The 16,136-nt window shown below is 40.2% G+C and overlaps 2 protein-coding genes across 4 annotated transcripts in view; one reads left to right on the forward strand and one right to left on the reverse strand.

Annotated features, from left to right (window-relative positions):
- Positions 1 to 16,136, reverse strand: part of ILDR1 (immunoglobulin like domain containing receptor 1) — a 294,614-nt gene that overhangs the window by 56,969 nt on the left and 221,509 nt on the right. The window lies entirely within an intron of this gene.
- CD86 (CD86 molecule) overlaps positions 14,442 to 16,136 on the forward strand; it is a gene marked incomplete at its 5' end in the record, with an annotated part of 43,249 nt that continues 41,554 nt past the window's right edge. Inside the window, 1 exon segment of the mRNA NM_001009229.1 lies at positions 14,442 to 14,625. Within this exon segment, the coding sequence (NP_001009229.1) occupies positions 14,609 to 14,625 (17 nt within the window).

The following is a 16,136-nucleotide window of genomic DNA, read 5'->3' on the forward strand; positions in this document are numbered from 1 at the left end:
AAGGTGAAAGCCAAACAACAAAGCCACTTAAAATATATTTTATGTAAGGTAGGATGCCAAAAACATTAAAATAAAATCCTGTCCTATAATTGGTAATTATATGTACCTTCATGAAGCTATGAAGCCCCCTTTTTAGCCTTCTGGATTTCCAATATGGTACATTTGGTAATGTCTGCTCTTAATTTATAAAGACTTGTTTGCCTATTAGTCATCATGGGTAACATATTCAAATTTGCACTTCTAATTCTAGAAGATATATAAACTACCACTTTTGCTTATTGTGAAAATGCTTATTCCTCTTCTGCAATAATTTCACTTTTAAGGATATAGATAAATAGTATGAGACATGAAAAAGATTTGTGCACACAAATGTTTATTATTGCATTATTTAATATAATGAAAAATAAGAATCAACCTTAATTTTTCATAGTAGGTGAATGGTTAAGTAAATTAAAGATGAAGTTGTTGATAACGTGTGTGTGTGTGTGTGTGTGTGTGTGTGTGTGTGTGTTGATGACTTTTTAATGACAGAGAAAACATAAGGCTATGGAATTATAAAGAAAATAATGCATGAAAACAACATAGCAAGTATGTCAAAACAGTCATAGTGGTTACCTCTAGATGGGCAGGATCATAGGAATAGGGGTTTTTTTTCTTTGAAATTGCTAAATCTACAGTGAATTTATATTGCTCTGCTAAGCAGGATAAAATCAAGATAAAAAGCAACCTAGTAGTGAGGTACAGTCTCTGAGTCGGGAAGAGTAAACACAGAATGCCTACAGAGATCCTCAGATAATAGGATGTGATGCAGGCATATAGTTTATTATACCCTCATGACACCTGAATGGTGGAAGCTTCATTACACAGCAGATGAACCCCATCTTTTTTTTTGTTTGTTTTAAAATTTTTTAATGTTTATTTTTGAGAGAGAAAGAGAGAGAGGTGGGGCAGAGAGAGACAGAGACACAGAATCCGAAGCAGCCTCCAGGCTCTGAGCTGTCAGCACAGAGCCCAATGCAGGGTTGGAACTCCCAAACCATGAGATCATGACCTGAACTGAAGTCTGACACTTAACTGACTGAGCCACCCAGGTGCCCCACAGATGAGCCCCATCTTAAGCAATGCTGCTGGTCCCCACTCTGTTGTCTTGTGTGCTGGAATGTGGTCCAGTACAACCTAATCTCATTTTTTGGAGAGAAGTTAGGGAGGTAGACTTATATGTGATATCTCCTGATTTTTATGTAATGCCTCAATGTCTGGAGGGGCTTGCTTGGTTCACGCCTCCAGTTTTGACCTCTGTTCTCTAGTGCAACAGAGGTTCAGAGGAGTGTGAGAATACTACGGATGGAAAGGTTTAAGAATATATTAAATTCCAGGCTATAGTGAATCAGGGCTAGAAAAGAGGGGGCTGAGAAAATTTGTTTATTAACTCATTCAGTAAAGTTTTATTTAATATTGAGAGAATGAAGATGAATCACATAGAGATCCTATTTAGCAGCTATGAAGGGAGAAGGTTACATTATAGCTAGCATTTCTTATCACATGGCAGGCATTAGGGCACATTCTATCATATATTATTTTACTTAATCCTTACAATTCCTGGAGGTAGGTACTATTATTATCCCCTATTTTCCACAACTGAAAACTAAATCTTAGAGATGTTAAATAACTTGTCCAAGTCGCATAGCTGATACAGAGCCAGGAGTCCAGCCACCAATCTAATTCTAGACCAAAGCTCTGAACATCATTATGGGAGCATATATTATGGCAGACCAAGACAGATTTGTGGGTAGAAATATTTGTGCTTGGAGAGAGCTGTGTTGTATCACGGCCCCAAACAAGCTCTGGCAGCCAAGTAATAAAGGTAAGAACTAGGGAGCAAGTGGTCTGGGACAGAGATTGAAAACTAAAGATTGGTAGACCAAAAATAGCATATAGATAGTAATTTTTAAAAATTAAAAAAAATTAACTATAACTAGTTGCCAGTACTTTAAAAATCTGAAGAATTCACATAAATTTGGATTTCCACCTCCTCTGGGAAATCAGAATAACCAGTAACAATGGGCCCTCATTCCCATATGGTAACAACAGGTGAATCTGGAAGAGGCTGCTCAACTTCCAAGGGGGTAAAAGCTCTCCTTTTCCTACATGGCCTGCTTTGCTCATTTATTTACATTAACTGCCAGGACCATGTAGGCACTTGAGTCTAAAAGCCTTGGCGTAGATAGTGAGGCATCAACAGGCGGGAAGGAATAACCAAATGGAATGAAGGCAAGTGAGAGCTGGGAGTTACAAAAGCTAGGGATGTTTGAAAATATAGACCCAGCAAGATACTTCCCCCAGGGCACCAAATTTTAAGGCAGAAGCCATTTACATCTTCCCTTCTGACTGCGCTGGAAAGTGGTCCCAAGATCTTTGCTTGCAGGTTAGAAGGAAGTAGATTGGTAGAGAAGGGGGAACTTGATTGAAGGCTCAGTGAAAAAGGTGGGAATTTGAGGGACATGGACAGCAGGGAGTAGAAAAGTTAATACGCCTATGCAGTGGCTCACCCAAGATTCAATTTTCAAGAGGATTCTCTGACTTGTTAAGTGTTCATGGTCACCAGGAAAAAAAAGTTAAAAAAAAAAAAAAAGGGAAAGCAAACCCAAACTCAGTTTCTTTAATGTCTCTAGTTGTGTTTTCACACATACAGGCAGAGTGATCCCTTTACACACACTTAGGTATTGATCTGAGGGTCCCATTCAGTTCTGGGGGACTTTAGGAAAAACATTTACTTGGATTAAAAGAATTTGGGGCAGGTTGCTTATTTCTCTAAGCCTGTTTATTCATCTGTTAGAAGGTTTCATAGTTTCCAATTTTCAGAGAGGAAGGATTAAGTGAGTGAATGGAGGAATATGAAGTGCATGGCTGACAGCAGGAAGGAAGAAGTGATTGCTGTGATGAGCAGGAATGGGGCTAGGAACCTCACATAGGTGTAGTCCCTGAATCTTTATAATGACCATGTAAATTAGGTATTATTTTCCCCCACCGAAAAAAAAAATGAGGAAATTGAGGTTTGGAGAGGTTTAGTAATTTACTCAAGGTTGCATAATTAGTAAAAGGTAGAGTGCAGAGACTTAAAAAGAGCCAAACCACACCAAAAAAGTACGCTGACATCTATCTGACATTCTAATGATAGTCATACAGCAAAATCAGCTAGAAATTGAAACAGATTCAATTCTATATCCTGCTAAAACTTGAGGTCACCAGCTGTGTGTCCCTAGGCAAGGGGCCTAACTTCTTTGAAACTCAGTTTCCTCATCTGTAAAACTTCCTACATTTATTGTGGAGATTAAATGAAGCAATACACTTAAAGCACCTGGCAGAATACCTAGCTTATAAGTCATCAGTTAACAGATATTAACTTTAATGATGTTTGTTGGACCTGTTACTGCACTAAGTATCAGGAATGCAAAGGGAAGTAAACATGTTCCCTGCTCTTGTGGAAGTCAGGATAGGACATCTATATAAGCAGGGAAATTTTAACACAAGGAGGAAACTGTTATAATGAAAGAATAAATGATGTGATTTGGGAGCAAGAAAGATACAGATATAGTGGGAAAGGAGGGAAGGATGGCAGGGAAGTTTCCAGCTGTGAAGTACAGAGTGACCTGGATCTCAAAGGAACAGTGGATGGAGTTCTGCATACAGAAAAGGCAGGAAAGGCATTCCAGGCAGAAGGAATAGCTTGTGCAAAGACAAAGACGGCAAGAAGTCCTGAAAGGTCTAGGAGGGTCAAGGGTCAGTGAACAGTTCTGGTGTGACTAGAAGGTAAGTTATGTGGCTTGACTGATAGAAGCAGAAGAGAAAAGTTGGGTTCAGGCTGTGAAGGCCTTTGTGTGTCTTGCTAAGAAGTATGACCACTAGTCCATGAGGAAAAGGGAGCAAGTCTTCAAAGCGAGGAAGTTTCATAGTCAGAATGCTTTTGGTGAAAAATAATGATAGGGTAAAGGATAGCGTAAGGGATCCAGCCAGGAGATTGTTGCAGTAGTCTGGACAGGAGGTGACAGAGACCCCAAAACTGGCCACCAATGAAATGGAAGTGGGTGGTAAGGAAGAGGAAGTGAAGGATGACATAAACATAATGTGTGAAGTCCATGGTATGAAAATGGTTTGGTCCCTTACTTACCAAAGGACCAAAACAAAAACACAGAAAACCTCTTTTAAAAATAATCTCTTTTGTTTGTATGCAAATAGGCCATGCATAGTGAAAACGCAACTCAAGTATGATGACAAATACAATATTTTGTCTCCAATCCTTGAATTGCAAAGATCAAATTGGTTTACAAATGCTGTCCTTCTTAAGAATTCCAACTCCTCACATTAAAACCGTAGCCAACAAGTACAAGGCTTATTTGACATCATTTCTGATATTAAGCCAGATTTGAGGAAAGCTATTTAAGGCACTTTCCAAAAGAGACCATCCTTTACTCACATGGCGGAAGAGTAGGAGGAGCGACATCTTATTTTACTGGAAATTTTGTTGTTGTTCTTAAAATGCAGGGTGCTAGTTTATTTTATAGATTTAGAAATTAATTAGCACTTAGTATTTATCTTCAGTATTTAGAATTATTCAAGAAATATCAAAGGAATCTGAATTTATTAGTAAAAGGTTTAATGTCATTTACCAAATGGTATGTTTACTTTTTATTTAATTTTTACTTTTTATTTATTTATTTTTTAAATATAATTTATTGTTAAGTTAGCTAACATACAGTGTATACAGCGTGCTCTTGGCTTCAGGAGTAGATTCCCATAATTCATCACTTACATACAACACCCAGTGCTCATCCCAACAAGTGCCCTTCTCAATGCCCATCACCCATTGTCCTCTCTCCTCTGCCCACCCCCATCAACCCTCAGTTTGTTCTCTGCATTTAAGAGTCCCTTATGGTTTGCCTCCCTCACTGTTTGAAACTATTTTTCCCCTTCCCTTCCCCCCTGATGTTCTGTTAAGATTCTCAAACTGCACATATGAGTGAAAACATATGACCTCTATCTTTCTCTGCCTGACTTACTTCATTTAGCATAATACCCTCCAGTTCCATCCACGTTGTTGCAAATGGCAAATTTCATTCTTTCTCATTGCCAAGTAGTATTCCATTGTATCAAAAACAAATAACCCAGTGAAGAAAAGGGCAGAAGACATGAATAGACACTTTTCCAAAGCAGACATCCAGATGACCAACAGACACATGAAAAGATGCTCAATATCGCTCATCATCAGGGAAATACAAATCAAAACCATTGAGATACCACCTCACACCAGTCAGAGTGGCTAAAATTAACAACTCACGCAACAACAGATACTGGCGAGGATGTGGAAAACAGGAACCCTCTTGCACTGTTGGTGGGAATGCAAACTGGTGCAGCCACTCTGGATAACAGTGTGGAGTTTCCTCAAAAAATTAAAAATAGAATTACCCTATGACCCAGCAATAGCACTAGTAGGAATTCATCCAAAGGATTTAGGAGTGCTGATTCATAGGAGCATATGTACCCCAATGTTTAGAGCAGTGCTATTAACAATAGCCAAATTATGGACAGAGCCTAAATGTCCACCACTGATGAATAGATATGGAAAATTTCTTGTAAGTGGCAACATGTCTAAGTGGTGGTGGACCTTTAGAATCTTCCAGATAAAGGCATGTGAAGGGAGCTACAAAATTACACCTGGTGGTTCTGTACCACCAACTTGAAAATTGCAAATCCAGGTTGATAAATATGTATTTTAAGGGTTCCCAGAAGTCTTATGTTCGTTGCTTTTGGTTACAAAGATGCCACAGGGAAGTGAGCCTTTGTGTGTGCAATGCCCCCTCCTTCGACCCTATTGTGAAATGGAAGCTTTAAAAAATCCAGTGGTTTTGGTTTTTTGTTTTTTGTTTAACAAGCTTAGTCATATTGGCTGTGTTCTATATGCCCCAATCTATTTTATTTTACTTTGTAGAGCACATTTTATTTATGTTCTTATATAAATATTTTGCATAAAAAGGTGCTTTCTCAGATTATGCTTCCGTAAAATTGAAATATGCTGCCATTTATTAAAATGTGTTAGTTTTGTTATGTATTATATTCCCTCCTCTGCACAAATAGGAAAAAGCATATGGACTTTACTCTTTAAGCAACTTTTATACTTAGAATATTACCTCATTTTATTTCTTCTAACTGAGGTTTAAAGGAAATGGCAAATGTCAGATGCTTTGTGAAAGAGATGACAGTTTCTCAGAATGTGTAAGGGCATATCTTTAAGCAAATGGGCCACTTTAAATTCAGAGATCACAATCTTGTGAATTTGGGTTTAATGTTCCCAGGTAACACTAAAGATCGAAATAATATGTTTGGAATCATATATTTACTTTGTTGAATTCTGAAAAGTGCCATCACTGATGTTGGTAGTTTATTGGCATCAATTTTTAAACTTGCTGCTGTATGTATTTCATTCATCTTGGAAAGATTTTACGTGGTTTTGTTATTTGTTAACTAACAGGCCATCTTTTATATAAACTCTCAGAAGTCCTGAGATTCTCTAAGTCCTGAGATTCTTGTATTGTAAACATTACTAGCTAGAATATAGAATTATTAAATTAGAAGCTAAGTATCACTTTCATCTACCCTTCTCTCAGAGTGAGTTCTCTGCTGTGCCATCTGTGACTGACAGTCATGCAGACACAGTGACCATTTAAAATATGAACCGAAGGAGAACCAGTATTTCTTAGAGAAGTCTATTCCTGAGTCAGAGGGCCTGGGGAAATTTTTCTTAATTGTGACCTATACAACCTAGTTAATATCTACCCACATGCTCTTCAGTTATTTAATCATTAGTAACTGAAGCTGTTTTTGTTGAAAATCACTTGTTGGCAGGCCCCTTGATATTACCAGTTTGGTATAGGTCTCCTGCATTCACCTTCAGGCTCTTGCAGAGCAGGGACCCTCTGCTTTTCCTTGTATCCCAGGACCAGCCCAAGTCCCATCCTTAGTTAGGGCTGGATAAGCATTTGTTGAATGAATGAAGGCAAATTAAAAAGTAGAAATTGCAAATGGTGCAATTACATCAGTGGATTTTAAAGTATTATTAGAAAGTGGGAAATAATGTTAAGATACAAAGATGGGTGGAAACAAAGGTAAAGAATAAAAATATGTGCTTTTGTGTGTCACTAGAGTCTATGGTATTACTAGTTTCCGTGGGCATCCTGGAACCACTCCTGAAGCTCTGCCCAGTCCCTTTTATGAAGTGTCTGTACACATAGCTGGTGGGAGGGGGGCTCCAGATGTGGTCTTGCTGCTATAATCCTGATCTCTAGTGTCCAAGGGGGCAAATGGTGAGTTCCTCAGTTCCCCAGGCTGTAGTCCTTCTCTGGCTTGGTCTTATTTCCTGATCTGTGGCCCCAGTTCCCCATTGCTCCTTAGGGCCTGTCCCCCAGTGTCCCCCAGGGCCTTATTTCACAGGGGCAAACAATGAAGTATCTCCACTCACCACACTGTAGATCTCACACTTCCCAGAAACTCCCAATTCTGACTGTGCCACAGCACACCTCCACCCCACTCCGCCATGTCTCCACCAGACCACTGACCACTCTCAGACCCTGGGTTTGGGATGGCTGGCTCCGTACTAGCTGGGGTTGCTGTCCTTAGCCTGAGCTACACAGAGCCACATTCTTAATCTTCTCCACTTGCCCATACAGCTAAAGTAACAGATCATGTAAATGCCACAGTCATCCCAGGTACAACATTACTTGTTTTTCTAAAATGTGCACATCCTGATACTTAGCCTTTTGACAATTTTTCCTTACCCTACCTTTTACAACATACAAATGTAATTTTCAACCCACATAAATTTTGTTGCTGAAGTTTAGGTATGTTTTATTAAGCCACCATTTGGTTTTGAGAGAAAATGCAGACAAGGATCTTAAGTAGGATCTTGTAAATAACTGTTAGTGTCCTTTGCCTTTCTGACTTCTCCTTAGAGGACATCTAGGCAAAAGTGTGTCACTGAGTCCTAGTTTCTGTGTTCAGAAGTTGATCGAATATAAATTAAGAAACAATACACGTTCCCTCTTTCTTAACATGCATGAATGATGGGTGTGAATTTGCATCACGAGAAAGTGAATAAAATAAGATACCCCAGGGCAGCCAAGGAGACCAAACAAACCAACTCAGGACTAGAGAGGAGACTGCGCTAGAGGTTGTAAGAGTGAGGATCTCCCCCAACCTTGGTGACCCTCTTATAGGATGTAAATCTGGAGGCTGTAAAAGTTTGGCTGAAAGAAAAAGACTCAACCTCCAATGCTTAACTATATAAAATTGCTTTTAAGCGTAGGTCAACATTGTATCTCCACCTCAAAGAAAAAAAGAAGCTTACTACATTTCTAAGAATGTTCCTCCAGAAACATGGAACTGAAAGCTATTTTTTTATTGATCTGGCCCTTAGAAACCAATGGGACTTTTTAATGTACGCAAGGAACTGACATGAAAATTTATGATTCTGCACCAGAAAGATGCAAAAAATGTCAAAATAGAGGGCAGAAATACAAAACTAGAGATGTTTCGCAGCAATGTCTTATGTATGGCATTTGATTACAAGTGTGCAACATGGAGAAGCGAACCTCTGGACTGTGAAATTGATGCTAATTTTTTTACCCACGGGGTAGAAGCCCTCTAAAATGTCATGTTATTAACTTAGTTGCTTTACCAGGAATCAGTGCTTACGTAGTGTGTATGTTTTTAATTAATAGACTTTTTTTTTAATTTATTTTTTATTTTATTTTTTTTAATGTTTATTTATTTTTGAGACAGAGAGAGACTGAGCATGAATGGGGGAGGGTCAGAGAGAGGGAGACACAGAATCTGAAACAGGCTCCAGGCTCTGAGCTGTCAGCACAGAGCCCGACGCGGGGCTTGAACTCACGGACCAAGAGATTATGACCTGAGCCGAAGTCGGCCGCTTAACCGACTGAGCCACCCAGGCGCCCCTAGACTTTATTTTTGTGACAGTTTTAAATTTATAGAAAAATTGAGCAGACCATACAGAGAATTCCCATATACCCTCTCCCCTGCACATAGTTTCCTCTGTTATTATGATCTTGCATTGGTGTGGTATATTTGTTAATGAACCAATATTGTTAATTAAAACTCACACTTTACATTAAAGTCCCCTCTTTAGGTTCTACAGTTCTGTGGGTTTTGACAAATTTATAACATATATACACCATTAATTTCAGTATCATGCAGAAAGTTTCACTGCCCTAAAAATCCCTTGTGCTCCTCTATTCATCCCTCTTCACATCCTCTGGCAACCACTGATCTTTTTACTGTCTCAATGATTTTGCGTTTTGCAGAATGTTATCTAGTTGGAAACATACAGTATGTAGCCTTTTGAGGTTGGCTTCTTGCAACATGCATTTAAAGTTTGTCCATGTCTTTTCATGGGTTGATAGCTCATTTTTATTTATTACTGAATAATATTCCATTGTATGGACATACCACAGTTTGTCTATCTATTCACTTATTGAAGGCCATCTCAGTTGCTTCTACTTTGGGGCAATTATGAATAAACCTGCATGCACAGGTTTTTGTGTGGACATAAGTTTTAAACTCATTTGGGTAAATACCTAGGAGCATTATTGATGGTTCATCTGGTAGGCTTATGTTAAGTGCTATAAGAACCTGCCACAATGAGTTCCAGAGTCCCTACATCATTTTCCATTCCCACCAGCAATGAATGAGAGTTGCCATTGTTCCACATCCCTGTCAGCATTTGGTATTGTCAGGAGTTTTGTTTTTTTGTTTTTTGGGTTTTTTTTTTTTAGCCATTCTAATAGGTATTTAGTAGTAGCTGATTATGGTTTTGATTAGCAATTCCCTAATGACATATGATACTGAGCATCTTTTAATATGTATATCTGTACCATCTGTGTATCTTCTTTGGTATGGTGTATGATCAGATCTTTTGCCCATTTTTAGACTGAATTGTTTGTTTTCTTGAGTTTTAAGGGTTCTTTGTACATTTTGTATATCAGTCCTTTATCAGTCAAGTGTTTTGCAAATATTTTCTGACAGTCTGTGGCTTCTCTTTTCATCCTCTCAGCAGTTAGTGTGTTTATGTTTTAAGGATGAAGGGTTTTTGAAATACAATTTTATAACAGCAGTAAAATAAAAAATTCATAGCAAATGTTTTACGTTCTCTGTCAAGCAGTGTCAGAGAACCCTGTTTGTGGACCCAGAGGAGTTTCATTAAAAGGGAAAAGTCAGGTTCTGGGGACAGTGGTTGTGGCTTCCTGCACTCTGAGAGGTTGTGCAGCAGGGCTGGGAATAAGAACAGGACCACCCTGTGCTGCGTCACTTCTAAATTAAAAATAACTTAGGAACTATGAATAGGGTATGAATTTCTGTCCATGAATCCAAGTATGTAAGAGATGGTCACTTCCCATGTTTCCTTTAATTCAACCTAATCTCACCTGTGAAACCTATTCTACCAGTTGGATAGGGGATTCCATCTTGATCATACAGGGATGCCTTTCCTTCTTACAGCCCAGTCATAATTCAGGAAGCTTACCTAGTGCCTAGAAGGAGGAAGGGCCTCAAATCCCAAGACCGTTTTGGTTGCTATTGGCAACCTCACTATCTAAACCACGGTGGTCTGTGAAGTCTGGCAGCTCTCCACCCCTATGCCACAGTGGGAAATGAGGTTATCTCCTGAGGCCCATGAACCAAGTGCACTGCCTCTGTAGGCATGAGCCATCACTCCCAAAGCTGTTATCCCCTTGGGAGCACTGAGAGTGAGTGCTTTGTTTGATCCCTCTGCTCACAGGACCCAAACAACTCTGCCCTTCCTTCCTCTTGCATCTCAAAAGCACTCTCTTTTCTCTTCCCTTTTAGGACATCTATATTATCTCTTCCATGAGCTTTCACAAAAGTCCAAAAGTGTCTTTGACTTTAAGTCACTTCTGCTTTCTCCCCTGCAAAAATCTATGTGTCAAGAAATCTCAGAAAACAAATGCTAATTAACATTTCGATAAGTAATGCCTCTATAATTATTTGTGGAAATTATTTGGTCCTATATTAGAACCACCACCACCTAGAATATTTTTAGAGTGCTTCTTGACTGGTGGCCATGAGAAGCCATTTATGTATAGCAAACAAATCTATAGCTGGAATTGGAAAATTCAGCTAAGTGTTTGGATCTTTCCAAATGCCCACAAGTTTCTAGCTTTGCCCCTCCACCCTCAGAGTAAATCCTAACCATGTGGTCCCAGGGGAATATCTCTTCCCCCCCCCCCCCCAACCCAGCTACCATCTATAGCCACTGCCCTCCTGCTGCTTTTTCTTGTAGCCTTGGCCTCCTCAGACATGAGAACATCTGGGAGTGAGGCATGGAGGAAGCAGCCCCACACAGAAAGCAACTTTCTGAGGTTACTGGTAACTTCCTCTTCACTAAACACAAGGAACTGATTTTCTTCATTTTGTTTAACCTCATCTCAGCATTTGATACTGTTGACCACCATCACTGCTGAACCCCGTGCATGCTTGGCTCTGATGACTCTTGGCTAGGCCTCCTTATCAGATTTCTGAGTGGCACAGGATTGGAGGGATGACTACTAGTACAATGAAAGACATAAAGAGGATTCAGAGTAATTTTGATTGGCTGAACACTGACGTACAAATAAGATGGGGCCAAGAGGTGGTGATATGACATGACATTTGAAAAAAAAATCATGGTCAGCCACTCCAGTACAACTGTGTACAGGCTAATTTGATCTCTGACTCATTAGTGAAAGTGATCTTGTCACTATCCATTTCATTCTGTAAGCCCTTTCTGCAAAGAGGTATGTTGACACATTCAGGGAGACAGGTGCCAGTGGGAGAACCACCAAGCTGGTTAGGGTTCTAGAGACCACATTATATGAGGAACAGTTGAGGACACTGATAATATGTAGCTGAGAGAAAAGAGTACTGAGGAAACTTATGATATATCTGTTTTCAATTATTTGGAGGGTTCCATGTGAAGGGGTAAAAATACATATCCTGGAAGTTTTAGAAAACAGGACAGGGACACTTATGGGACTGGGGAGTGAGTGGTGGGAGATTTGGGATTATTATAAAGAAGACCTTTCTCTCATAACTGTCATATCAGGTAGTGAGTTTTCCAACATAAGTAAGAAAGCAAAGACTGGACATCCATCTATTACAGATAACACCGAGGGGAGTCCTTGCTTCATTGAGAGACTAAAATGACTTTTGATGTCCCTGAAACAACCTTGCAATGCTAATTAGTTCATAGAATTAGAGAATTCCGTGACACCAAATTGTCCTTTATTTCTGCTGCCTGCCTCACTACTTATCTTCCATTACTTCTGTTACAGTGCATTGGATACTACTCTAATCAGGACCTGAAATAAGGAGATGAGAGAAGGGATATGGAAAAGAGAAAACAATAAAACTTTTTTTTAAATAACCTACCATATGCCAGGATCTGTGTGAGGCACCATATGCATGTCTTCCTATTTAATCCTCACAACAAGCTTATGAGACATTTAATATTACCTCTGTGAGGAAACTAAGGCTCAGAAATTAAGTGACTTCCTCAAGAACACACAGGTATTAACTAGTGGGCCAGAGTTTGAACAACAGGTTTGAACAAACACAGAGTTTGAACTCACCCTTTATTTTTGGTAAATAATACTGCTCTTTAAAATTTTTAGTATTTATATAAAGATTCCTTTTAAAATAAGTCAAGATTAAAATGAATGCATAAAAAATAATACAGATTTTTACATGGATATGAAGTGGTACTAGTAGCTAGAATGACTGAAGTTTGGGAAATACTATTCTAAATATTTTGATAGCAAGACTTCCCAATTTAGCCTATCTGATATTTTGACTGCTGAGTATAAGGAAGAGAAGGAAACTTGAAAACGGAGTGGTATGTAAATTAATTCTCCTGTGCTCTGATACATGGGTAATTTCATGTGTTACAATAAGGAAACTAAATGGACCCTTTCAAATAAAAAAAAAATATATGATTGTAAAATCCAGAGGAAAACCCCAGGTGGTGCCTATCCGAGTAAAGGATGAAGTTTCCAAGGTATGCACAGAGAATCGCTGAGAGGAAGTGAAGACCCTATGAGTCAGGGCCCAGGACCCACATAAGAGCCCTCTGGGTTTGAGAGACCCTGGATGGAAGGTGAGGAGTTTACAGACCTGTTTTGGGAAGAATGATCATCACCTTTCCAGTGATTAAGGATCAACTTTGCGCAAAGGTCAAAGTCAGAACTGTAAAGTCTGTCAGGAAGACAGAAAAGTAATAACGAAGACTAAATAGCTGCATACCATGCTCTGTGCCAGGTGATGTACATGCAAGATCCCATTTGTTTTTCAGAACAGTGCATCAAGGATGCTGGTCACATTTCCTGGATGAGAAGACTAAAATGGGGAGATGTTCAATAACTTGTCCAGGGCTCGGTGGTCAAGCCAGGGTTTGACCTTGGACTACCAGTTCCAAACCTGTGCTATGCTACTTCCCCTGCACCACATGTCCTTGCTTGGGTGCTCTTCTCAACCCAGACAACAAACAGCTCTCCCTTTGCTACTTTTAATTTCTCTAGTCCTGCAGGGCCCAGCTAGCCACCAAGAGATCAGAGGAGGCAGGTTCACAGGGAGCTGTTTCTCTCCCGAATGCAAATGCTGCAGGCTCAGAGGCACATAAACGCCTGCCCGCCCCCCTCCCCACTGAGCAGAGGGCTTTTCAGGGCCTGATTGGATCAGGAAAAGAAGCCATACATTTGGATCAGGATTATATGTGTGAAGCCTGTCCCTCTCGAAGCACTAGGTTTGGAAAAATCCACTTGGCATTCACACACCTATCACTCTTCTGCTGGTGACCTGTCCCCAGACTCGAGTACCACCCACTTCCAGGAATAGGGGCCAAATTTTCTACATTAGGATAATTAGGATTAGATGAGGATAATTTAAAAACAAGCTGTGTATGTTAATTGGCTTCTAGCAGGATCCATGGAGATATACTCAAATGAATGGTTTGTAGGGGGGTGGGGTGAGAAGAAAAATACCCAGTCTCTGGGCTCTGTGGTTGCAGAATGCCTCCTGCAGCCCTGCCAAGCTGGAAACAGTACCTGGTACATGGCTGCTGCATAAAACACTTGTTAAAGTGAGCTGAACCTTCACCTATGGGACTCAAAGGCTACACTCCTGGATCTCTGTTAGTCTTTGTCATGTTTGTGGCTGGGCTGTCTTTGGGGAGTTTCCTCAGGGCTTTACATTCACTCACTCTCCGCCAGTGCATTTGTAGTCATTTTCATCGGTGGAAATGCCCACCTGCCATCAGAAGTTATCTGGAACCAGCCCCTGTCTGTGGTGCTATTTCTTTCTTGTCAGTTCCCCTTTCTGCATTTGAGTTCTAGTCTCAGCCCTGACATTATTTCTTTCTCTACAAAGAGTGTTAGGAAGTTATGGGGAGCTCACAAAGGCTCCTCATCGTTTATTCTTAACACCTTGTTTCTGTGTTCCTCGGGAATGTCACTGAGCTTATACATCTGGTCTCTGGGAGCTGCAGTGGATGGGCATTTGTGACAGGTATGTTCTTATGAAGCTTGTATGCTTTGGGAGCTTGATGTCTGATAAAGCTACATCTGGGGCAGATGTTCAGAGGTTGGGCTGATGGCTGGCAAGGGAGTGGGTAAGAAGGGTTGTGGAATACGTGCATAAAACTTTTGACCATCAGGCTTGATTCTGAGACTGGCTACATTGGAGGTAGGACATTATAGAAATGTGTCTCTTCCATCCAGATCCTTTGTCTGCTTTCGTGAGCTAAGAGACAGGACAGGCAGGAAACAGAAGGCACCACTTACCAAACAACCAACAGCTGCCCTTGGCCTCAGGGTGCTGGGGGCTCCAAGGATCTCCACTGCAGGAGAAGGTATCCAAGGATGCTGGCCCTGCCTGAGCCCCTTGTGCCAGTGAGAAGTTCAGAGAACTGGGGCAAAACCCACAGCTTCTGCAGTGGTCTCTGCTTTCTTATTTGGCTTTTCTCTTCCTGTCTCTTTGTCTCCATTTCTTCTTCCCGTCTAAATGCCCCCCACAATATTGGCTCCTCTTGGCACCAGAGACCAATAGCTCATTTGAAAAGAAAGTCTTAGGTCCAAAAAGAGCCCATGCAGTGGTTTCTCGTGTTCTGTATACCATGAACATATTTGCATTTGCAAATAGGCTTAAAATAGTGCCTCCACTAATAGTTATTTAAGGAGAGACAGGTGAAAATAATTTTTGGCCAAGGGAACTTCCCACTCCTCTCAAATTGTAATAACTAGGGAGATGATCTATTCCTCTGACATGCAACCTCAATCTTGGGACTAAGGCTGTGGACTTAAATGAGTCTAATTATGTGCACAAGCTCACAGTTCTATATTATTTCATCTGTTTGCTGTTGCAGGTACCATTGATACTATTTACATGAGCTATCCTGTGTATAATGGAAGCTTTTTATAAATCTCTGTTCATTAGCATGTTCTAAATGTATCTGAGTGATTAACTGTGTCCTGGGTTTTAACAGAGAGCATAAAAGTCATGGTCCTTGTACTCTTGAAGCTTTTAGCTTAGTGGGAAAATAGTATTAATAGTCACACTAAAATGACTGTATAGCAACACTGCTTTGAAGAGAAGGAAATGGCTTTTTGTGATTGTACCCACTGTTTAATGACTGTCTTTGAGCTTGATACTTTGGTTGCTCTAATGGCCCTGGATATCAGATATCTCTTCCTGGTGGTAATGAGAATTGGATTTTATGGAGTTGAAGCTAAGGTGGGAGAAGAAAGAGCATAAAAGGTAAAAAAGTGAGCTAAGCCAGATTCTTCAGGAGAAAATCAAGGTTCAAATACCATGTTTCAAAAAGGTGAGAAATAAGTTTGGGGGGTCCCTCTCCCAGGAGACTGAAGCTGTGGAGAAATAGAGTAAGAACCTAACATGTCTGAAACAAGCAAGGAGTAGGAAGGTTCCTGAGTGGTTATCCAGTGTCCAGGCAAGGGTTGACAATTCACCTTTCATGGTCAGGCAAATAAGAGTGGTTTAGGGGGCAGTACAGAAGGATA

The sequence above is a fragment of the Felis catus genome, chromosome C2 (assembly GCF_018350175.1).
Source record: "Felis catus isolate Fca126 chromosome C2, F.catus_Fca126_mat1.0, whole genome shotgun sequence".
Taxonomy (NCBI): Eukaryota; Metazoa; Chordata; class Mammalia; order Carnivora; family Felidae; genus Felis; species Felis catus.